General features: G+C 43.0%; 1 protein-coding gene across 1 annotated transcript; it reads right to left on the bottom strand.

The window, feature by feature from the left end:
* Window positions 1-935: 935 nt before the first annotated feature.
* Window positions 936-20,665, bottom strand: LOC104395372 (C-Jun-amino-terminal kinase-interacting protein 3-like). The gene is made up of 5 exons (XM_010005063.1): window positions 20,528-20,665; window positions 9,597-9,717; window positions 8,770-8,840; window positions 7,936-8,027; window positions 936-1,089 (listed from the first exon to the last, which is right to left on the bottom strand). The coding sequence occupies exons 1-5, from the start codon at window positions 20,663-20,665 to the stop codon at window positions 936-938; spliced, it is 576 nt and encodes a 191-aa protein (XP_010003365.1).
* Window positions 20,666-24,485: the final 3,820 nt, after the last annotated feature.

The raw sequence follows: 24,485 nt of genomic DNA, 5'->3' as shown, positions 1-24,485 counted from the left end.
GGGTAGATGCACCACTGCCTCTCAGGCCTGTCACTGGGCATTTGTGGAACATCATTCAAGGAAAGGATCCTTGGTGGGAGGATCCTGAGCACAGGGACTTTGAGAAGTCTAGAGGTACAGCTCATGGGAAATGTGGATCACTGTCTGTAGTCTACTGTAGGCAACTGTAGTAAACTGTAGGCAACTGCAGTGAGCTGTCAGCTAAGACTACAACATCTGGGTCTTTAGGCTCAGAGCAGTCTCCAAATGGCAGAGCACAGCACCACAAGCAACAGGCAGAACCATGCAGCTGTTTCAGCCCAGCTGCAGTGCTCTGAGCTTTTTGCCAAGCCCCAGGGCAGAAGGCAATACATTGAAGGTGGCAAGTGTATTGAAGGTAGACAACGCAAGTCTAGAGCAATGAGAAACAGCAGATCCTTAAGCACAGTACAAGACTTGGGCATCCAGAGAGGATCAGGAGTCCTTTTCACTGAAAACAGGAAGACCAGAACAGCCATCAGTCAAAAAGGACAAATACTGGAGAGCAAACTCTCAATGCCTGGTGCCAGGTGAGGTGCAAAAGCACTGCTCATATCAATGGGAGAAAAGGGACAGGTTCCAGCACTTCTTCTCCCAAATAAGTTATAAAAATCTGACAGATTTCTCTTCCTTAAACCTCTAATTGCCTCCCCATGCACTCCTCTCAACTTGGGGTCAGCCAAGTAAAGGAGATTATCACTGAGACAAGAAGCATGAGGAGCTGTGTTAAATTCCTCCTGCACCATATGCCAGATCTGCAAAAGAAAACCCTCCCACCAGAGCAGAGCTATCAAAGGAGCAGACCCAGGGCAGGGAGAGGCTGCAAAGGGTTATGGACATAAAACTGGTCTCTATCTTATGAAAACTTGCGATGCTATTGACAGGGTGAGAGCGGGAAACCCTTGCTCCGTGATGGTCTATAAAACCTTGTAGCTGGAGTTGGACTGCAGCTGGCCGAGGTCACTCAGGTGCCAGTAGTCAAGTGTTGGGATGGTCTTGGCCCCTATCTGCCCACGTACCATGCCATCCGCGAGGGGGAAGACATTCAAAGAGTTAGGACGTTCCTTCCTGCTAAACAGAGAAAAAGAGAGACAGGAAACCAATCTGTTAGCTGCTTACAAGTTCTTACAGAAAAGGAACAGCACACCAGTTTCTGTGAAATACTAGTCACTGGAAATTGAATTACATTCATTCACCTTACATAGCAACCATATGAACTCCCAAATCCCATGCTTCCATGGTGTTGCCTACTCAGAGCCATGATATCTACTGCTAGAGCCTTCCTTCTTCCTAGAGAGACTCTAAGGTGGAGTGGGTAAGAAGACCACAACAGGAACAACTCACTTCTCCAGCAGTACCAACCATGCAAAATGTACAAAACTGCAGTGAATGCACAAGTGCAGGGAACCATCAGCCCCTGAATGTCAGTGTGCCTTCTGAGACACAAAGGTACTGTGAGAAAACAATCCACAGCAAACTATTCTGATAGAAACAAAAAAGCTTCCACAGATCCTAGAGATGTCATCACTGGGTCAGGAAAGGGGCTTTTTAAGTAAGTAATTTTCATGGCACTTCGGTACATTGCACCCCAAATCTGGTTAGGTTCAACAGCAGAAATCAGTAGGTTTTGGGTCACTTCCAATATTAAGCAAGAAAAATAATACTTGTACTCTAATCCCCTCTCCATACCCATGTTACAATGCACTCAAAAGTCAGAAATTAAACAAAGGTATAAATCATCATTCATATCGCCACATGTCTGCAATTACGTTCTCTTCATCTTCTTTCTGGCAACTGCAGGCGACTAGCTAGCTGTGGGGTTGATTCTGAATACAAAGGCTGGCACAGATTTTGCGGCCAAGTTCCAATGGTATAAAATCGAGAGCAAGGAGTGAAGGTGGAAAAGGCTGAGGCAGCTTGCTGAAACCAGCAACTGGTTTTGTGCCAGAGCAGCAGGTCTGCAGGGACATAGAGCACACCCATTGCAGGGGTATCCCCAGCAGCCTGCTGGACACCAATGGCCCTGCAGAGCTGAACTGAGCTGCGGGGCATGCACCCACAAAAGGGTTCCATGACAGTACTTCACCAGCTGCTGTAAGGAGCTTCTGCTTATTGGTGTGGGGACTGATAAAGCCCACCTTTCTGCACACCAGTATTAATAACAGCAGACCTTCATGTGCCTTTCTTTGATGATCACCAGCACTGGACTGATGATCAGGCCAGGCACCCATCACAGCCACCTCACCTCACCTGGGTGAAATGACTGCAGCAGGCCTATGGCCCCCTGTGACGTATGCAAACACACCAACACAGGAGATGGTGCACCAATCAGCTCTTTTATGAAGGAAGGAGGTGGAATGTCTAGCAGAGGAGGCAATGCTGGTGGAGAAATCCCAAAAGCCCAACTTTGCCATTCTCAGCACTGCCTGGCCAACACCATGTCCCACCCTGTTGTGTCAGAGCTGCTCACCACGGACTGTCTTGGATAGGCAGAAGGGATAGGAAGGGCTTCCCAGTGTGGCCCCACAAGGAGATCTGGGACACATTCTTCCTAAGAAACTGCACTAAAATCCTCTCCTGAAGGATACATGGAAGGCTCATACATGGAAGTTTCACAAGCAAATCCTGTGAAAGGTGGCACATAACTGGATTTTAGAAGAACACAGATTGTTGACACAACCTAATTGCCATTAGTTACTTTTGTAGAGGGGATACAATCTTTCAACTGATTCAGAACCCGGTTCATATATGATAGGGATTGAGTTTCCTTGTATCTTTTCCACTCAAAAGGTTTATAGAAAACATCCCACTGCTGTTTGCCTAAATACTGATTTATGACCTCCATCCTACCATTTACACCTGCTCCTAACAGATCATGATGCCAAAGTATATTTACCTCTGTCTGTCTGACTTTGTTTACCCCTCTTTACCCAACTGCTAGCATTCCAAGACCCTGAAAGTTTCTAACAGCCCTGTTTTTCCCAGAATATGACATCTTCACCCTTGGTCCTGTAGTGATTTAAAAGTCACAAAAAGTATAGTCAGTCATGTCTAAGAGATTATGAAGAGATTCAAAATTAGAACTTTCTGAAAAAAGACAGAAAATTCCTAGTTTTACAGTTAAAGAAGTAATTCAGGGGTCCCAAAAAGTCTACTTCAAAAGAATAATTCTTACTGGGGGGAGGAGGAGAAGCGAGACCATTTTTTGAGTTGCTTTAACCATTAGTTTCATATATTTTCTATTCTTCAGGTTGGAATGATGGTCTTAAGGAAGTCACGCATCTCAGGTGCATGCAGCTGGAGAAAATTCTCTGTAACTGCAAAACATTCCTTGCAAAACAACTGATGCAGTCAGAATATGTAACTAAATGCTACAATATAAGTGATTTTGTAACTATGCTGAGATGGCCTGAGTAACTCACTGGAAGCACTGAGAAATATGCTGAGAGAGACACTAAATTATACTTCCTCTTTAGGTAATCTCTACCAGATTTCTTTTGGGGATCCACAGCTTATTTCTACATTCATATACAAACGCATGCACATTTAACATGCAAGGAGACACTTCATCCCATTGAACGCACAATGGATGTATGAACTTCAAAGTCCCTGCTAAACAGAGATAGACGTATTAAGTCTTTGGAGCATCAGAAGCTGCAAGATCTTCAGGAAAGGATTTTAGTATAGATTGTTAGGAAATTTCCTTGCTGAGTTTCTCTAGGAACACCTTCCAGCCTCTTCTAAACTTCCAACAGAAGGGGAAAGAGCAATCACTACAGAAGAGTTAACTTTAGCTTTGCAGTCCTACCCATCTTCAGAGAACTTCAGAGTATCCTCAGGGCTGATCTAAATTTTGAGTGCTGGAGTAACCTTCACACACCAAATTATTTCCAGTAGAGGGTGACTTTTAACACTCGATTAGCTCCACCTTGCATTACAAGGTAAATAGCAAAGTCCTCAATAAAGGTTTGCAGTAGCCAAAACCCAAGATCAGGATGCTCTACGTGTAACAAAAACATGACAAACCAATTACTTTTTTTGCCATCATTTAAAGATGAGAACTGCTCTCAGTGCAGAGGTTGGGCCCAGAATCACTGCCCAGCGCAAAGTGCCTTTGGAAAGTCACTAATGGTGAGACGCATTTTCTGCCCAGCACAGAATACACACGTGCTTTGCACTCCATAGTAATATAAGGGAGAAAAGATGACTTTAAAAACGTTCTGGGACATGAATTGCAAATGTCCAATCACAGAGGACTGATCCTCTTTTGGGACTGAACTTCTGTGTCTTCTGTTTTTGAACCCAGAAGCTGCTTCCTAATCTCCTTCCCCAGCAGCTGCCCTCATCAGAATGAGTGAGTGTAACGTTGCAGGTGGGTACTGTGGGCAGACATGCAAGCCCAGTACAGTCCCAGCATCACCCTATTGCCACTCAAGAGCAACCTCTAAAAGTAGGATTAAAGCAGTTAACATGCAGCAATAGGATTTACCTTTTCCTCCATGACTGGCGATGACTGCAGTGACAAACATAACAGCCAAAACAGAGCAGCAATCACACAAAAAGCGAGACAGAAAAAACAACCATTAGAGAGCAAAGGTCATGCAAACATGCAGCCCTACAACATCCAGGGTGTGTGCACATCTTGTAATCCACACCTCATGGAAGTGTGCCTCATACTCATCCCCTCTGCTGAATGGCAATCTTCACACCCCCCCCAGTTCTTGCACAAACTTCTCCCAAGGGACAGGCAGACATACGCAGGGTACTTATAGCCTGATGCAAATATGCACCCCTGTGCAGTCTAACACACCCAAGCATATCCACAGATTAAAATTAATGGATGTACTCAACTTTGTGTGACAGGTCATGAGAAATCATGCCTGTGTTCACCCCAGTGCACATCAGTGCACCAAGATACATCAGTGTTGGTGTTTGCCCCACCCAGCTGTGCAGTGACACAAACACATATCTGTCCTGAGTGCTTGTGTACAAGCATTTACAAAAACAGAGCTACACACACACTCAGGCACACCAAAAGCTTGAAATGAAGGAGGAAGACCCATTTCCCACTGGTGGTTCCTCCAAACTCAGATCACAGCCCATCAGGGGCTTTCAGAGATGTGTTTCTCTTTTTCCCTCCAAGATGACTAACAATATGTCTGGCTTAAAAGGATAAAAGACTAATTTTTCTAATTTAAGTGACAATTCTTGATGAAAATTTTGCTCTTCAGCCCAAAGAATAGCAGATATAACCGGTAACACTTTCACTGTGCATCTCTGTCATGGGATAATAGCAAGAACCCACAATTTATATTAGTTTATTTGAAAGTTGGGGAATGAAAACCTAATTAAAATCACTTTTTACCATGCAATCCCACTCAAATTTGGCAGATGCATATGTGAACCACCCTTTAAAACAAAGAGGCCCTGAGCATTCCTTTGCTTATAGTACTTTTGTACTTAAGTGTGTAGGTACTTTTGCAGATAAATTTTATTTACAGAAAGGTTAAGTGGGGAGGGAAACAAGCCTCACACACTTGTCCCATTTCAGCTGTAATACTAGAATTAGAGCATGTTCTGGGAGCTGACTGTGGACTTCCAGAAAGCCAGGGGGAGGGGAGAAGGAACTGTCTGATAAGAGAGGTTTTAAGAACAGAAGAACCCCTACAAACTACTGGTACTTCTTACACCAGGTACTTCCTTGCTTTCCACATCACCTTTCTGTCTCTTTTGCCTAGGAAGGCTGACATCTATGTTTCGATTTTTTTTTTCTCCAATAGATTTTTATATTTTTGACAATCCAATTTTAGCCAGACCCCAAACACTGTATTCTGTAATTATTTGTATTCTCCTAAACTGATGTACTTTGTGTGATTAATTTACTGCTTTGCACAACATACAGCACAGAGATAATTCACTGTATCGCCCACCCAACAACTACAACAAGCTTTAATTATTCCTCTCTGTAAGAAATACTCTTAAGATATTATTCTCTGAAAGGACTATTCGACTGTCAGGAGAGGAAGGCTAAATAGTCCCCCTTGATTCACATGCAATTGTCTTTCCTTTCTTTATGTAACATTTTGGTAGCCTTACAAATGAGAGTATAAAAATCTTATCAGCTGGTTCAGAATAAATAAGGGATCTTTACATGTACTACAGAAGTACATGTAATTATTATTGGAGATAATGAAGTAACAAATAGACCTAGGGAAGTGGTCATAGCTTCAAGCTTGTTCGTGTTCAAGAAGTGTATGGACAATGCTCTTAGAGATATGATTTAATCCTTAGGTTGCCCTGTGTGGGGTCAAAAGTTGGACTCAATGATCCCGGTGGGTCCTTCCAGCTCAGGACAGTGTGTGACTGTAAGGCTGCAGGGAATCTGGCAGGAGTCCCAGGCTAGTTACCTAAGTTTCTAAAGATGCATGTATTTTACTACTCCCTCTAACATCCTTCCATTGATAAGGTGTGGTTTGGTATCTTTTTCCTCTCCCATTTTCTTTCACACAGTCAAAATTTTGGCAATTGGAATTCAGTCTTTTCCAGAGCAGTTCAATGCAGCAATAAGGAGCCACAGCAGACAGAGGGTATTTAAATGTATTATGCCAAGGCCTGCAATTTCATTTCTATCACATTATCCCAAAACCAACTGACATTCTGGTGTCCAACATTCACCTAAGTGTTCCAAGTTACTAAAATATCTTAACTTATTCTTCCTTTATTGTTACAGTATTTCTTTATTCTATATTTAAAATAATTTTAAAATAATTTCCTCATCTCCAAATCTTGCTCAATGCTCTTATCTTGTATTTCATCATCCCTACCAGATGATACTTCAACAGCCTTCCTCGCTTTCCATTTCTGTGTTTTCATCTCCATGTCTCTGCTCACACTGTCCTGTTGTATAGTCTGACATGTCATCCTCACTTTTTTTTTTAGCCAAATGCCTCCCAAAGATTTCATTTCTGAGTGAAGTTCAGTGATATTAAGCAGCTGAAGTTCACAAGATATTAACCAAGATCAGTCACACAAGTGTTGCAAGAGATGAGAGAGGATGCTCCTTGCAGACACTCTTCTCTGGGTTAGGCAGACAGAGCCTTCCTGTGTTAGACATCAACACACAGAGTAATCTGTCAAACATGAAAATTTCCATAGAAAACATCTTTATTATGGCTCAGTAATTTAACAGATTATGCCTAATCTGAACAGATTATGTGTTATGGAATCTATTAATTCTCTAACCAGTATTTATGTAACATCACTTCCACTTCTCACCCCATGGACAATGTTACATCAGAAGGAAAGCTAACACACCAGTTAAAACAGACGAAATCAAACAACTGCCAACTTTTGTGCTTTAAATGTGTTCTAAAATGACAAAAAAAAATAGTTCTATATAATGAAATTTCCTACTACTGCCTTCTTTAAACAAAGGCTGGTTCTTGCTGGTTTGGTGCTCTGCAAACGGTGGGGGTGGGGAGGGAGGAAAATCAATTCTGACTTACAGAAAGCTTCCCTTGAAGGGCCAGCGGAAAAAAAAAAATCCTATAATGGCTAATGGACTTAATTACTATGGGTTTGCTGGCTATCACGCATACAAAGGTACACACACACAAATATTTTGTTTGACACTTCCATCCATTTTATAGACAAACCCTTATACTGGAAAATATGTATTTCTCCAGAGGCCCCTATCAACAGCAGTGTGACAAAGCCTGTGCCTTCTAACAGAACACATAAAGCTCCTCCTTGTCAAGCCATAACTCACCCAAAATCCACAAACGCACAAAAAAACTTCAACTACAATCCATGCCCACAGGAAAAAATCCTGCTTCTGGTTTTTCTCTCTCAAATATGCACACTCAAGTTTGTAAGTTCCCGGACGGCATATGGTACCTGAAGAGGTTATGGTCCTACCTTCTCCCAGGCAGACTACCCTCTGTTTGATTATTTCCCCCAGCCTGCTGCATTTTGGATCGCTCAATGTGTTCTACATAGGTCTGGATCATCTGTGAGGAGAGAAAAATCCATGAGCCATATAGAGGAGAAGAAAAGAAAAGAAAAAAATAAAACAAAACTAAAAACATTCTGCTGTTGGTTGATCTTCTCCAGCATCCATTTCCAACTCCCTTTATTTGCACATACTCATCTTAAGCCAATGATACAAGTGAAGGGGTTAATCTGATAGAGAACCTGATAGCAAACGGTGTCTGAAACCACTTAATCGCGTAACAGAAGAGCCATGAAAGGTCATATCCAAAAATAGCATGTCACCTGGAGGCTCACCGGCAGTGGGAGATGAGGTAGTGGGGCATGATCACAGAAGAGTTGAGGTTGGAAGGCATCTCCTGGGGTCCACCGGGTCAAATATCCCTGTTTGAGCAACCTACCTAGAGTAGGTTGCACGGGACCATGTCCAGGTGGCTTTTGAATATGTCCAAAGATGGAGACTCCACCATGTCTCTGGGAAACCTGTGCCAGTGCTTGCCATCCTTACAGTAACAAAGTTTTAATGATGTTCAGAGTGAGCCTTTTGGGTTCTCATTTGTGCCACCTGCCTCTGGTCTTGTCCCTGGACAGTACTGAAAAGAGCCTGGCTCCATCCTCATGACACCCCCCATTCAGATATTTCTTATGTTCCAAAGTTCAGAAGCTCTAGTCATTGCTAGTACTGTAAAGTTGAATTATTTGGCATGACTTTACATTAGATTAAGAGTTTATTTTTTTAAAAATAATGAGATGACATCCTACCTCTGTATGACGCTGATGTAGAGCATTATACTCTTTCTTCATTTCTGATTCACGTTCCTCCAGTCGTGAAACTACCAAGAGAAGATTTCAACTGTCAGCTAAGACACATGAGGCTCTCAAAGAAACTAAACACCTCAAAGCATATTTTGTTAGAAATTAATTTGCATCTACTGAACAAAACATACAGAAGCAGAAAAATGCACACTGTAGGATCTGGTTACCATTACAAACTCACTTCATGGGTACCTTCATGCTCCCCAAATGAGCAAACCAGGTAGTGCAAAGCAGAGTTCTTCAGCAGTAGCCTAGTGCCCTGTAAGTGTTCAAGTTTGACAACAATTTCAATTATCCTCCACACTGAGCATCTCCAGCTATCTGAGGAGCAGGAGTACTGGAAGAAACACCAATGAGCTTTGAGGGGAACCTCAGCCAATAAAACCCAGCTACACATGTGAAGGAAGTATTTGTAAAAATAAACAAACAAATATGATAGTTTAATAAGAAAAAAAATGGGAGGTTCTGTTCAGGGACATCGACAAACTGGAAACCAGGTTCTGAAGCTTCACTAATGGCCCAAATCTTGCAGCTGGAGAGACTGAGCATAGAGAAACACAAGGGAAACAATGATGCCTCTACTAAAGTAGTGTGGATACATCCCATCATTTAGAAGGCTCAGAATTTTATACAAAAGTAAGGGATAACCAGACATTTCCTTTGTGTAAATTACATTAAAACAAACAAAAAGCATGAAAAACATGTTCTAAGTAGCAGCATATATGTGTGGAAGGCAAAGTGTATAACCATTCCCAGTGTACAACTTTGCTTACTCTGATCTGCATAGTTTTTGGTCTTCAGCTCCAGCTGTCGAGTCTGAAATTCAAGGTGTTCTACTTGGATTTGTAATTCTTTCTTCTCCTGCTCCAGTGCATCTTCAAACTCTATAAACTTCTGAATAGGGAAGAAGCAGAGAAAGACACAGATGAAGAATAAACATAAAATGTACTTGCCCTGCACGACTTTTCTTCTCCTCACAAAAAAAGAAAAATTGAGAGAATCTAAATTACAAAATAGGAAATACTAAATGTTAAGTACCGTAACTAGTACAGTAACATTTCATCAAGCTGAAGAAACTATTAAAAAGTATTAGCTATCTTTAATGTAAAATTAATATACAAACTACAGTCCAACAAGTGTTACGCAAACCAGCACAACTCTATCATCTTCAATAACCTTGTTCTTACTTGTTCCACCCTGACTTTTGATTCATGTTAATTTGATGTCAGATTAGGGCAAATTCTACTTCTGTGCTAATATATTTACAAATACATACATCAAAAACCTTCAGACCAATTCTATTTGTGCAGTTTTGGAAAGCTTCACCTATAACTCACATGGTGGTTACGTTTTGCAGTAATGCACAAGTCTTTTGGAAAACACATCCACAGCTCCAGACAGCTGTGAGCAACCTCTGCACTCAGGAAAAGTGACCTGCCACAGCAGCAAATGAATGCAGCAGATGAGGGAAGGAGGAGGGAAACAGGCAGAGGAGGAGATTCCCTCAGTAAAATTCAACCAGTTTTTACACCTAGCAAGAAAAGTCTTGGCTTGCTGCTCTAGATGAAGAGGAGAGGGAAGGGACCAGCTTTGCTAACTCTCACTAGCGATACCAAAGGGGCAGCTGTGCACATAGCAGCGTAGACTCCTGCACTTAACACCGGGCTGAAGGAAAGATTTTTAGATATTCACAATGAAAATGCAACAGAAAAATACCTAATTTCAGGTTGCTATTTCTGTAAAATGTCACTTTTGACCAGGAAGCTTTAGACATTCTCTGTTTTGGATACCAGAATTTGCAGCAGAGAGAAGTAAAATGTGCAACACGCAATTTAGCTCCATTGCAGTGAATTGATATTATGCATTACTCTTAAAGAGTTGCTTTCATGAAATATGTTTCACGGGCTCCCTAGAAAGTAAATAGTGCCTTCAGATCTCTGCCCATCCTTAGGCAAGCCTGGTTCTTGCACTATAGGTGGTGAAGAGGGATTTTCAGCACAGAAGACTAAGACATATCCATACCCATAACAGCCCATGATCCAGGCCTCCAGGCTCAGAAGCTGAACTGGGTTTTGTAACCGTCCTGACACAAACTTGCAGTAAAATCAACAGGGCTCAGAAAATGTATGCTCTGTTAACCACATACATCCCCCCTACAGCAAACCAAGCCTAACGCACAGTCCCACCATGCTTCCCATGGCATAGTGTAGCAAAGCTATCTCACTAGCTTCAGAGTAAGTCCTATCTTGGCCTTACAAACTCAAAAGTTACTCTAAAACAGCTACATCCAAGCAAGCAAAAAAAAGAGAGTTGTCTGCACCAACCTGTCCAGTTACTAAAACACAAACTCATCAGTTGAGCCACAAGAGCTGGACTGCTGTTGGGAGCAGACCTGACAGCAGAGCAAGAAAGAGCAGGAAATTAAGCCAAGATGGCTCTAACCTACCTTTAAGATGTTTACAGGACAAGAGGAGCCCACTTAGGGCTATGAGGAGCTCATGAGTGTGCTCTACCCCTGGCCCTGCCTCTCTTGCTCTGTTTGGTCCCAAAATGCTTCATAGGTTGAGCTCCATCAGACTGACATGCACACCAGCTGTTTGGAATCTCTACAAGTATGAATACTGGGAAAGAAAAGCCTTCTCTTACCCCCCCTCTGTTCTGCAAATAATGCCACCCTGGCAATTTTAATTTAACAAAGAAAAGTCTCATTGTACTCTAAAAGAGACAGACTACAGTGAAAACAATTTTTAGATAAGACTCCCAAGGAAACAAATGCATTTTAAAATGCACAGTAAGATTATTTTGATAAATTCTGCATGTGGAACTATGCACAGTATTTAACTCCGTTTTCAGGATAAGCCATGTGTACGTTCCATATTGCTCTTACAGGAATAATTAGCAGTGACACTGGAGCCCCCATTATGTTCATGAACAGGACCTTCACTCTGTAGATGACTGAAAGGCTTCCTCGCTTATTATTCCTGCAGACTTTTAAAACTCTTCAGTAACTTAATCTGAACAATGAGTCAGTTTTCATTCTTACATACCTGTATTTATAGAAACAATCAAACACATTTTAGCCATGTCTCATTTTCTTGTACTCTGTGCTCTGCAGTGCTCTTGATCTTTCATTGGCTTTTCACTTTCTTTTCCTTCCTGCTCAAATGTATTGCACTAAGGGCTTTTCCCCCTTACGTTTTTTTTCCAGCAGTATTTTCTAGAAATAACAGAAATGCCAGTATCTTTCTCCCACTATAAAGCAGTAACTTTAGAGGCTAAACATGTATTTTTTAATTAAGTTTTAAGAGTGTACAAGATTTTAGATTTTTACGTGTTTTTTCCTCTGAGATGTCAATTAAACATTGAAATCACAGAGTCAATCATAAACATCCAGCAATATTTTTTATTAATTTTAATAAATTCATAAAGCAATCTGCTTCATGTATTTTCAGGTTTATTCTTGAAATGTTTTCCAGAATGATATCATTTAAAAATGAGCAAAAAGGGGAAAAAAACAAAACAAAACACAATAACAGACACAGCTACACAGACCTAGAGAAGCAGCAGTTTAACTGAGGACTGAATGAAGCTAAACCAACAAAAGAGCTATTTTCCAGGTATGATCTCCTTGCAGGGTTTTGTGGAACCACTCTGTGCTAAAACTTGATTGATTCATCCTTTTAATTACAGCCAACGGCTGAATCCCCATCATGTTGCACTGGCTCAGCTTTCATTGCCCTCTTGGCTTGAGATGCCTTCCTGCATCTAGTTCTCCATCCATGAGCATGCCACCGGGCAAGCTAGGAATTATGCTTTTAGCAGCAGTAAAAATGAATGGACATTAAGGAAAACATTCAACTCAATAGTAAATTAGGAAGCAAAAGAAACCCTATTTTATTTCCACTATGTAGGTCATCTTTAATAGGATTCCTGAATTTCGTACAGCTGTTTTAATTCAGAGGAAACTGGTGGAAAGATTAAACCTTCTCCAAATATGGTTCAGTCTCCTTATTCAGTCCCATCTATTTTGCAACCTTGAAGTAACCAAAGAAAACTAAAAATCAATTAACAGTGGTTGATTGGAGAAAAGAGAGACATGGAGACAACAATATTAAAAATTAATTTTACCCTAAGTATTCTCAGGGAAGGACCACATTTCAAATGTACTGCAGTATATCCTGGCCTGTCTGCTGAAGAGATCAGGTGATGACAGCTGAGCATGGGGACCCAAGGGCTCTTTGCTCTGCCTGACTCTGCAGCACATTTTAGCTGGTCCTGCATCAGAAGCCATCTCACCTGAGGTTCTCCCTGTGCATCAGAAGGGCTGAGAGCAGGAAAAGTCCCAAATCCAGAAAGGAGTGAACAGCCACACCAGCGGGATGGGGAGGAGAGGTTTCAGAACCAGGGCTGTCCCTGCTCCTGCCTGAGCACATGCTGCCACTGCCAGTCACCCTTCACACTACGAGGCAGCTCTGCTCAGCTGCTGGGTTTTTTTTCCAGTAAGCCAGTGGCAGATACTTCATACAGCATTCAGGGTAGCCACTAACAGCAACAGAGATTGAAATGACCTTGCTCAGGAAGAGAAACACATCCACAAGCACAACTAAGTGGCACCCAGAGTTTGTGGAAAATGTGCACTTCAGGCACATTTGTATTTCTGTGAACAACAGCCTCCAGAGACAGCAGAGACGGAACTTCATCTACAGCATGATGTAGTGCCATGGTCCTCCAGCTGCAGCTCCTGGACCACAGGATTTGGTCATAGATGGCCCAACCAAGTAGCAATGTCTGGGCTGGTGACCATCCTTCTCCTGCCCCAGCACAACCTGCCAGGTATCCCCTCACACCCAGCACACCTCCCTGCCACAGGGTGCTTGCTCTCTGCACCAATGCTTGGCTTCCCATGCTGCTAGAAACTCATACTAGGGCAGGAGAAACACAGAACACAAACTGAATAAAGAATTTTTATTTATTTATTTATTATCAACCAGGCTCACAGAGACAGTTATGCTTTAAAACCAAGTACGTATTATTGAGTGAATCCACCTGAGTAAATAAACATCCACAGGCACTTCATATTTTCCACTTCTTTCAAGACAGGAGATGAGTACAGTCCTGGCCATACTGAAGCTGTGGGAATGCTCTCAGTAACTCGAACAGGACCAAGATTTCAACCTGACCTTTTAAACCTCCAAGAAACAAACAGGCAGAAGGGACACTAACTTGAAAGTCACCAGCTCATCTGAATATTTTCTGTCTGCAGTATTTACAAAATGCACTAAAACAGTCAAAACAGAAAAAATTCCTTCTCTTTTACTCTTGTATCTTTTTGTTTTCTCCTAAGTTTGTGCAGAGACAATCCTATCAAAATGGTGCAGTTCAATGCACAAAGATGAAGACCTGTGTCTCTGTGCGTGCCAACTAAAATCAGCAAGCAAAAGAATATTCACATGAATCAAATTCATACTTCTGGCCTCAAAAGCAGTACAAATTCCACTGACTTACTGAAAGAACATTCTGCAGATAGTTCCCTTGCTTCAATATAAACTTAGATATTTAACAGGATAAGACTGGGCCAAAAATCCCCAAACAGCATGGCCTTAAAGTCTTTTCAGAGACATCTTAACATAACTGAGATGTACTCTTCACAAAGAACTCCGCCTCAAATTAAAATGCCCAGGCTACTAAGTGTAAAAACGGAAATGCAAATTTGCTGGCTGCATTCTTTCACTTCAGTACTGCCAAGAGGCCAGGAAAAATACAGTGCTAGCAAAGAATCATGGGCCTAACTTGGTGCTACGAGCTGCCCTTGATTTCAAGGGGTTTCTCATCTGCAGAGCCAGGTGCTGCAACTGATTTTCTCTTATGGTTTCACTGCACAGAGCTCAGTCCTGAGCCACATCTCAGTGATTTCAGAGCTCCCAGCTCCTTCTTTATAGAGATGTAGAAAAGACATGTAGAAAACAGAAATAAAAAGGACCAGATAATGCCACTGATGGTTAAGAAAAAGTAGTTTGTTTGGGTTATTTTTTTGGATTTCACTATGACAAAGAAACAGCCCAGACTCCAAGCAGTTCTCAAGAGCAAGGCTGACCACAGTGGTTAATATTTTTACTATTTTTAATAATCGTAACTATTTTTTCCAGAGTTCCTATGCTGGGTTTCAAATAATGATTTCTGAATACGAAAATCTGAACAGTTAATCACTGCAATGAGCTAAGGAAACTGGAGTATGAAAATCCTATATATAAAATCAGCTACATGGATTTTTTTTCTGTTAGCCTCTATCCTCAGATTTCAAGCAGGATAACTGGTCTAATAACCCAGGATTATGACAAACAATAATGGCTCACACACTAGTCTTTACAGGGAAAATACGTATCATTAAAACATCTTTACATGGAACAATGAGTGATCCCTCTGAAAAGCACTGGTACAATGCAGACTGCTTGGCTTCCTGCTTTGCTGCCTTCTGCAAAGAAAGGAAATCACTAAAAATAGTATCTAAAATCAGAAATCATCACATCAGTGATAATTCAAGCAGAGAGCCAGAGATGCACATATATGCACAAATCTTATTACACGGCCTTAATCTGTGGTGGCTTGGTAGAGTGTGCAATGGCATTGCGCACTTGAGGGAGCATCAGGGCTTCAGTCTCAGCCCCATCCCCTTGTGCCTTTGCTGCTGGGGGTAGAAAAGCAGCACCACAGGAAGAAGTGAGGAATACACAGCTGGAAGAGACAACCACCAGCAAAGAGGTCTGCTGGTAAAGTGGGGAAGGGCTCAACACTTCTCCTTCAGGAAGCCCTCAAACAAGGGAGGTGACACTGGTGGTGGTGTCCACGTCACAAGTTCCTGGCAGCACCTAATTAACTGGCAATTTAGGGAGTTGAATTGACAGTATTTTGTCTTAGAGAGTGTCCTGGTTTGGGCCAGAATGAAGCAAATTTTTCTTTTTATTGATTTTTTTTTTCCTTCAGTAAGCTCTCTTGTAACTAGCAACAGTGTGTTCTGCTAGGCTGATAAGACAGTGGAATGTTTTTCTAACTACTGAGGCTTCAAGGCTGCACCTGCACTCTGCCAGCTCAGACACTGTGGGGAGATCTGTGACCCCCCCGTAGGAGGCTGAGTTAGACAGACAGCAAAATTGGCCAAAGGTATTCCATTCCATATATCTACGTAAGCTCAGAGGAAGGTCAGAGATCACAGAGGACAACTTCCTTCCTTCTTCTTCTCCCCTTCTCTTCCGTCCATGGCCGGCGTCCAGGGAGGACTCTGTTCATCCATCACCGTCGATCCTCAGCCTTGATCTCTCCTGACCCCCATAACTCTCTGCTCTGTTCCAGCAGCAGCTTCGGGATTCCTCGGGACTCTTCCCGGTTCAGGGAAGTGCTGTGGGAGTTGCTGGGGTGGGGGGAGGCGAGAGGCTTTTGCCCATACCTGAACATATCTGTATATAATTGTATATATTTTCTTGTATCATTCATTAGTGTTTTAATTAAAGCTGTGTAGTTTAGTTTTCAATCCAGCCAAGTCTCTCTCTTTTTCTCTCTCTCCTTCCCTACCTGGGTGGGGGGGGGAGGGGATCGAGAGCATTGTTGTCGGACCTGAGTCAAACGGTGACAGAGAGCCACAACAAAGAAAGAGGCCAACTCCTGGCTATTTAAATTCATCTTGTTCAAAACCAAGCCTCCAGTCCCATTATAAAGCCCACCACTGAGCTTTAAAAGCCACTCAAGATGAAAACCTTGTTCTGCTCTCTTAACAGGAGCCATTTCACGCAATGGCAACCTCAGGAAGAGAGATTATTTCCTCATGAAGCAGATGCCTAACATGTAGTATTTGACACTCAAAACAGCAAGTCACAATTTGTTATTTTAGCTCCCGTACAGATAATGGCCACAGTTGGATACCAACAATGCCTGAGCTTCAGGAACAGAGTGTGAAATTTTTCATTTTGACAATCAGAAAAAGGATCCTTAAATTAATCCAATTCTCAGGATTACTGTAGTCCTCAGGGAAATGCTCCCTTGGGAAATACCTCCCATTTTCCATGCAGCCAATTTTAGAAGAGCATTACAGAGCTCTGTAAAAAGCAACAAATAGTTTAAAAACTATGAACAGATGTTCAGATTTTCATCCTTATAGGCATTTTATTTAAAGACAAGTCATTTATTTAGTAAAACTGAAGCAGAAGATTAAGGACTCTTATCTAACTTACATCAACATTAACTTGACTCTATAAAAATGTTCTTAGTTTCTACCAAGAAGAGAGGCAGTACAGACATACTTAGTGTTTCCCTGGTGAAAAAAACTGTTTTGCAAATATTTAAAGCAGCTCTCCCTCACTGGTCTGAACAGCTGAAAGATACCCTCACGCAAATAGAAAAATGCAGCCACCAGCCCACACACAGAGATAAAAGCACACCTGAATTTCCACGGAGTTGTACCAAACATGACGTGACTTTGAGAAATCTTTTGGCTCCCTGAGAGCAGTTTCCAGGATGAAACTCTGCAGAGTGCCAAGGACGGGGGTAAAATAGATAGCCCAAGCTCAATTGCATCTACTCTAATGCACATAGCATGGGCAACAAACATGATGAGCTGGAAGCCCCTGTGCAGCAGGATAGCCATGACACAGTTGCCATCATGGAAATGTGGCAGGATGACTGTTAAAATTGGAATGCTGCAATGAATGGATATAAGCTCTTTAGAAGGGATAAGCAAGGAAGGAGAGGCGGTGGGGTGGCTCTGTACGTCACAGTGTTTCAGTTGTACAGAGCTTGATTATAGTGATGATGACGTTGAGTGTTTATAGGTAAGGATGAAGTGGAAGGTGAACAAGGCAGATATGGTGCTGGGAGTCTGTTACAGACAACCCAGCCAGGACCAGGAGACAGATAAAGTACTCTACAAGGGGCTGGCTGAAGTCTCACAATTCCCAGCCCTTGTTCTGGTGGGGGAATTCAACCTACCTTATGTCTGCTGGAAGTACAACAAAGCAGAGAAGAAACAGTCTAGGAGGTTCCTCGAGTGTACAGAAGGTATCTTCCTGACACAACTGGTGAGACTACCAGGGGAGGTGCCTCGTTGAACCTCCTGTTCACAAACACAGAAGGACTAGTGGGAGATGTGGTGGTCAGAGGACGTCCTGGGCTTAGCCATCACAAAATGGTGAAGTTGTCAAATCTTAGTGATGTAAGGAGAGGGGCTAGCCAAAACTTCTGGGCAGTGGACTTTGGCCTGTTCAGGACATTGGTTGAGAGTTCCTTGGGAGACAGTCCTGAGGGGAAAAGGGGTCCAGGAAGGCTGGACACTCTTCAAGAGGGAAATCTTTAAGGCCCAGAAGCATCCCATGTGTCCCATGTATTAAAAGATCAAAGGGCAGGGAAGACAGCCAGCCTGGCTGAACAAGGAGCTTTTGTTGGGACTTAGGAAAAAAAAGGTCAGCTTACCACCTTTGGAAGAAGGAACAGGCAACTAAAGAGGAGTGCAGAGATCAAGTCTATGTGGCCTGATGGGATCCACCCCAGAGTGCTGAGGGAAGTGGCAGGAGAGCTCACTAAGCTTCTCTCCTTCATTTATCAACAATCCTGGTTAACAAGGGAGATCCCAGATGACTCGAGGCTGGCTTATGTGACCCCATCTACAGGAAGGGCTGGAAGGAGGATCCAGGGAATGACAGGACTGTCAGTCTGACCTCCGTACTGGGAAAGATCACGGAGAGGCTCATCTTGAGTGTACGGCAGTCAGGGCCAGCCAGCATGGATTTATGACAGAGAGGTCTTGCTTGGCCAAGCTGATCTCCTTCTAAAACCATGTGACCCACATGCTGCATGAGGGGAAGGCTGTGGACGTTGTCCACCTGGACTCTGGTAAGGCCTTTGACACCATCTTCCACAGCATCTCCTGGAAAAGCTGGTGAATCACGGCATAGATAAGTGTTCTCTTCACTGAGTACAAAACTGGCTGGCTGGCCAGGCGTGGAGAGTTGTGGTAAACAGGGTAAAATCAGGTTGGGGGCCGGTCACCAACAGTGTTCCATCAGGGCTCAGAGTTGGGGCCTGTCCTGTTCAGCATCTTTATCAGTGATCTGGATGAGGAGATCAAATGCACCCTCAGTCAGTTTGCAGACAACACCAAATTGGGTGGCAGTGCTGATATGCTAGAGGATAGGGAGGCTCTGCAGAGGGACCTGGACAGGCTGGATCGATGGGCCGAGGTCAGCTGTGTAAAGTTCAACAAGGCCAAGTGCCAGGTCCTGCACTTGGGTCACAATAACCCCAGGCAACACTACAGCCTGGGGCAAGAGAGGCTGGAGAGCTGCCCAGCAGAAAAGGGCCTGAGGGTGATGGTGGACAGCTGGCAGAACATGAGCCAGCAGTGTGCCCAGCAGTATCCTGGCCTGCAGCAGGAACAGCATGGCCAGCCCGGAAGTGATGGTGCCCCTGTGATCATGTGCTCAGCACTGGTGAGGCTGCACCTTGAGCACTGAGATCAGTTCTGGGCCTCTCACTAGAAGGACACTGAGGGGCTGCAGTGTGTCCAGAGGAGTTACCAAGCTGGGGAAGGGTCTAGAAAACAAGTCCCATGAGGAGAGGCTGAGGGAATTGGGGTTGTTCAGTCTGAAGAAAAGGAGGCTGAGGGGAGACATCATTGCCCTCTACAACGACCTGAAAGGAGGTTGTAGGGAGGTGGGAGTTGGCCTCTTCTCCCAAGTGGCTAATGACAGGACCAGAGGAAATAGCCTGAAGTTGTGCCTGGGGAGGTTTAGATTGAACATTAGGAAGAAATTCTCTACTGAGTGACCAGGCACTAGAACAGCTGCCCAGGGAGGTGGTTGAGTCACCATCCTTGGAGGTGTTCAAGAAACGTGTACATGTGGCACTTCAGGACATGCTCTAGTGGCCAAGGGCTTTTGGGTTGTGTTTGTGTTGGTGGGGGGTTTTTTGTTTGGTATTTGGGTGTGTGTGTTGGGGGGGGGGTTGGTTTTGGTGGTGGGAAGTTTTTTTGTGCTGATGGTTGGACTCTGGGATCTAGGAGGTCTTTTCCAACCATGCCAATTCTGTGTGATTCTGTGTGTGTGATTCACTAATAGGTAAAAAAGGGACATTTCACCTGATAATCACTCATCTTGTTCCTCAACACCACAAGCTGACAACTCATGGGTTTGAGGGTGGTCTGAGTAAAGTCTGTCCTTTCTCCTGGAAGGCCTGTGCCTTCAGAAGACCCTTCTTCAGGTGACCCAGGTCAATCCCAGCCAGGGCACCTGAACTCCAGATCCTCCTGAAGCCTGGATGCTCCCCAGTCGTATCAACATGGAGTGAAATCCAAACACATCTCTAATCCATGAGAGATCCCAAACAACAACTGTGACACAAGAAAATACACCATCAGTAAATGTAAATTCTAATAATAGCACATATCTTCTCCTTCTCAGAATAATCTTTGTTACAACAAACAAAAATATCCTATCTCAAGTGTCAGTTTTATCAGACAGTTCAAAAGACCAAACTAGAACACTTCCACAAGTGCACTGACTGAAACAGCACAGTCCACAAGCTGCAAAGTTCAGCTGCAACTATGAAATGAAGCTACCAACGATTTAAAATGCCTGACGACTACCCGACACTTTAAGCGCACAGATAAGTAATTCCCCCATCTCAAATTTCACGCTTGTTCAACATCTTATCCTGCACTTACCATAAAACTCAGCAAATCACAACCATATTCTCCAATGTCTCTTGTTGGAGAAGGTCTCTCTGTGGGTTCCACATTTCTGGTGTGCTTGACAATTGTGCAACCCCACTTGTGAACATTGTGATACGAAAACCTGTACATTTGCACTGCAGAAGTTCAAGCCATATTCACAGTTCAAGTTACATTACACACTAGCCTTGCAAACAGGAGGTGGTTTATATTAGGAATGCATGACTATATTAATACTTCTAGATTGAATACTTAAGATACATATCATCCATTCACATGAAGATCCTTACATATAAATACACATGTAATGTAGGAAAAAAAAAAAAAAAATCAGCCTTCCTTGACTTGAGTTCTCTGACCTCAAATCAAGCTGACAGTGAACAAGGCCACTTATTAGAACAGCCAAAACACCCTTTCCTCCTTCTCTCCATTGTTTTCTGATATACTATAATGCCACTTTAACTGTACTTTTAGCTTTGTTTTCTGAATTTATTAGTCCAGAAGAGCACCCAGCACACAGTTTCATGACATAAAAATTCTCTCAGTTGCACCTTGTGCCTGAATAATTGCTGTCCTCCTCAAAGACAAATGTACTCCTGAAGGAGCACTTCCATCTCCATAAAAGCATACAACTTGCCAGTGAAATAACATTTCCTCTGCATCTACAGAGCCTGGAGATAAAGATTTTTGTTCCTGTTGCTAACTTCAAGAAGTTAAAAAGACAACTTTTATCTGCTAGATACTCTATCATTGTTCATTGGTCTTTTAATGCTGTCTATGAAATAAATGTCTTTTTTTTCTGGCTTATGCAAAGATTACCATCTCCTGTATTCCTATTCTGGGGGCTCAGAGTCTTTTTTCAAAGGAAGATCACTCCATGCTTTCCATGAAGATGATCTGGTCCCATAGCGCAGCCAGGAGAGGCAGCGGCAACTGTTCCACACCCTCGACCCCTCTCCAACTCTGCCTAAGACACAGAGTTCTTCTGTCTAGCCATTCACATCTCCTGATGGGGCTAATGACATGCTTACTTGGGACTGGAGATGTGGTGGAGGAAAGTGGTGCACAAAGAAGTGACGGGCTGATTGTGGAGATCATCTAAAAACTGCCTTGTCCTCTATTTCCATCAGCATACACGGCCAACAAGAAAAGAAGCACAACTGTGAAGTCTTGCAGATGACACAAGACTGGGAGGTGCAGTCAGCACTACAGAGAATCAAACTATCACAGGAGAAGAACTGGATGATGCTGAAGACCGGAGTAATACCAGGACTGATCAGCACATGAGTGTAAGGGCATGTACATGGGGACAGCTGCTTCTGCTGTGATGAGGAGGATTGAGAGGGAGGAGCTGATGACACAATGATTAGTCAATCAGGCCCCACAGTGACCGGCTCTGGGCCAGATGTATCTGCAGTGTGAGGACAGCAGACTGACATACTGCCACCTCCTGGCACTTCATGTCATACAGACTGCACTGGACAGAGCCAAGGAAGGCAACACCTTCAGATAAATCTTACTGCTACGACTCTGAACAAACTACTGTGGCATTGGGACACTCCTGGGAGGGCAGTCAGACCACTGCAGGGAGCACTAGTTAGCTGTACCTGGAAAACCACCATTATTGCTCCTACCTCTCAGGGACGATCAACCCAATGTGTGGCTACGTGTTACTCATGGAAGAGGAGGATGAAGGAATCTGTAAGATAAGACTAGGCTGTCCAGGTGACACGTGGGCACCTCCATGCTAGCAGGACACACAACACAGGCCACCTCACCTGTCTTCTTCAGCAAGGGAAGAGCTTGGCTCCAACACCTAGCAAATGGAGACCAAGACAGGACAGGACCAGTTCCCATGAACACAGGAAAGACAAATATTTGATGGAGTGAAAACTTACTAATAGTAAAGAACAGTGCTGGAACAGGAACAAACCAGTAAAACGAAGCCGTGAATAAAAAAAACCAAACCCTTCACTGCAATTTCAGAAAAGTAGAGACAAGAGATTTAACTAATGGTTTTAAGACAAAGCTTGATATATTTATGAAGCAGATTATATAACTCAATTGCCTGCAATACCAAGGGACTGGTCATGCTGACTCAGGAAGTCCCTTCTAGTGCTGTTGTCCTAAGCATTTAATTAAGAGTGGGTGTCTTTCTAAGAACAGTAGAGGCAAAACAGCTGCACGTTTGGTGCAAAAATTACCATTTGGTAAGAAGTCCACAAGGGATCAAGTTTGAAGCAAACCAACTCTCAGCACTGTACCTATATATACACTGTAACTACATACATATTTAATACTACTATCACCTTACCTGTGTGTGTATAAACATGCAGTAATAGATCCTCCAGTACTAAACCAACTGGTTGAGTGGAGGCTGAACACCCACCCCATCGTGACATACACAAACTTCCTGCTTCACACTTGGCTGCCACAACAGGCAGTACAATGAAAGCTGGACATGTGGGCAGAGGCACTCTCAGTAAAACTCCACAGTAAATTTTGTCATGAACTCTGACTTTTTAATCAAAGCTGCTCTATTAACAAAGAAATCAGTGTCACAGACTTGCAGTCCTGTGAAGACTGTGTCAGTAACAACCCCATTAACACATCCAAATACAAAAAGCAGCAGCTCCATGGTAAAAATAACTGACCAACAAAACTATAAAATTGGCAATCAGTTCCTCCAAAGTACTAAGTTTCTAACCAAGAACTTTGCTTATTTCAAGAGTGCAGATGTAGATTCTCCAAATCAGAGAGATCCTCATACTACCTGTGCACCTAGTGGAGAGCAGCCAACAACCACTATCCAAACTTTTGCCTCCCTGTTTGCTTTTTTAAATTTTTTTCATGTATGACATTGCATTATTGAAGTGACAGTTTTCTGCTTCCTGCATAGCTTAGCATGAGCCTCCATTCACAAGATAAAAGATACTGATGCACTGTTTTTAAACACCGTACCAAAACACAGCATGGATAACAACCGGTAATGAAACAAATACAGCACATCTTCTATGAAGACAGACTGAGAGAGTTGGGGTTATTCAGTCTGGAGAAGAGAAGGCTCCAAGGAGACCTTATTGTGGCCTTCCAGCATCTTAAGGGGGCCTGCAAGAGAGCCGGTGAGGGACTTTTTAGGATGTTGGGTAGTGGCAGGACTAGGGGGAATAGATCAATACTAGAAGTGGGTAGATTCAGATTAGACATTAGGAATAAGTTCTTCACCATGAGGGTGGTGAGACACTGGAACAGGTTGCTCAGAGAAGTTGTGGCTGCCTCATCCCTGGAAGTATTCAAGGGCAGGCTGGATGGAGCTTGGACCAACCTGATCTAGTGGGAGGTGTCCCTGCCCATGCAGGGGGGTTGGAACTAGATGATCTTTAAGGTCCCTTCCAACCCAAACCACTCTATGATTCTATATTATTGGAACAAATATTTTTAAAATAATTTTTAAAAATCCACAACAACAAAGAAACATAAAAAATAAGCAATCCAATTAATGTAAACTTTTCTTCCTTTGTGAAAACTAAAATGTACTTGTATGTATTTTTGTACCTGAAATTATGGTGCAAAATATGTGGCAATTTCAACTCAGGTCACACACTACAAAAGCCACCCAGCTGAAGGGACAAAGAGGAAAGAAAACAGGGAGGTGAGACTAAGATGGGGCTGGTATAATGTAGGCAGCATTTCAAATAACTGGAATTAAAAAGATGTTGCAATTGCATTTAATGCTGCTACGAGAGATGGCTGTGATGAAACATCATGTTAAATCACATAACTATACTGAGAGGTGCTTAAATCATTATTTTACAGATTTAAAAAATGTTAACTAGAAGATTTATCCAAGAGCAAGTGAGCAATAGAACTGGTGGCAGGCAGGTAGGAAGGGCAAGGTCTGCTGCCTGCATGCCCATGGCAGGGCCTTAGAACAGGGACACAGCTCCTGCTG

The sequence above is a fragment of the Chaetura pelagica genome, unplaced genomic scaffold (genome assembly GCF_000747805.2).
Source record: "Chaetura pelagica isolate M959 unplaced genomic scaffold, ChaPel_1.0 scaffold309, whole genome shotgun sequence".
NCBI lineage: Eukaryota > Metazoa > Chordata > Aves > Apodiformes > Apodidae > Chaetura > Chaetura pelagica.
Note: the sequence above shows the minus strand (reverse complement) of the source record. Positions and strands in the feature narration are given on the sequence as shown.

Coding starts and splice junctions, on each gene's coding strand:
- LOC104395372 (XM_010005063.1), bottom strand. CDS start 20,665: ATGTACAGGTTTTCGTATCACAATGTTCACAAGTGGGGTTGCACAATT. Junction 9,718..20,527: donor GTGATTTGCTGAGTTTTATG/GTAAGTGCAGGA, acceptor TTCCCTATTCAG/AAGTTTATAGAGTTTGAAGA. Junction 8,841..9,596: donor CAAAAACTATGCAGATCAGA/GTAAGCAAAGTT, acceptor TTCTCTTGGTAG/TTTCACGACTGGAGGAACGT.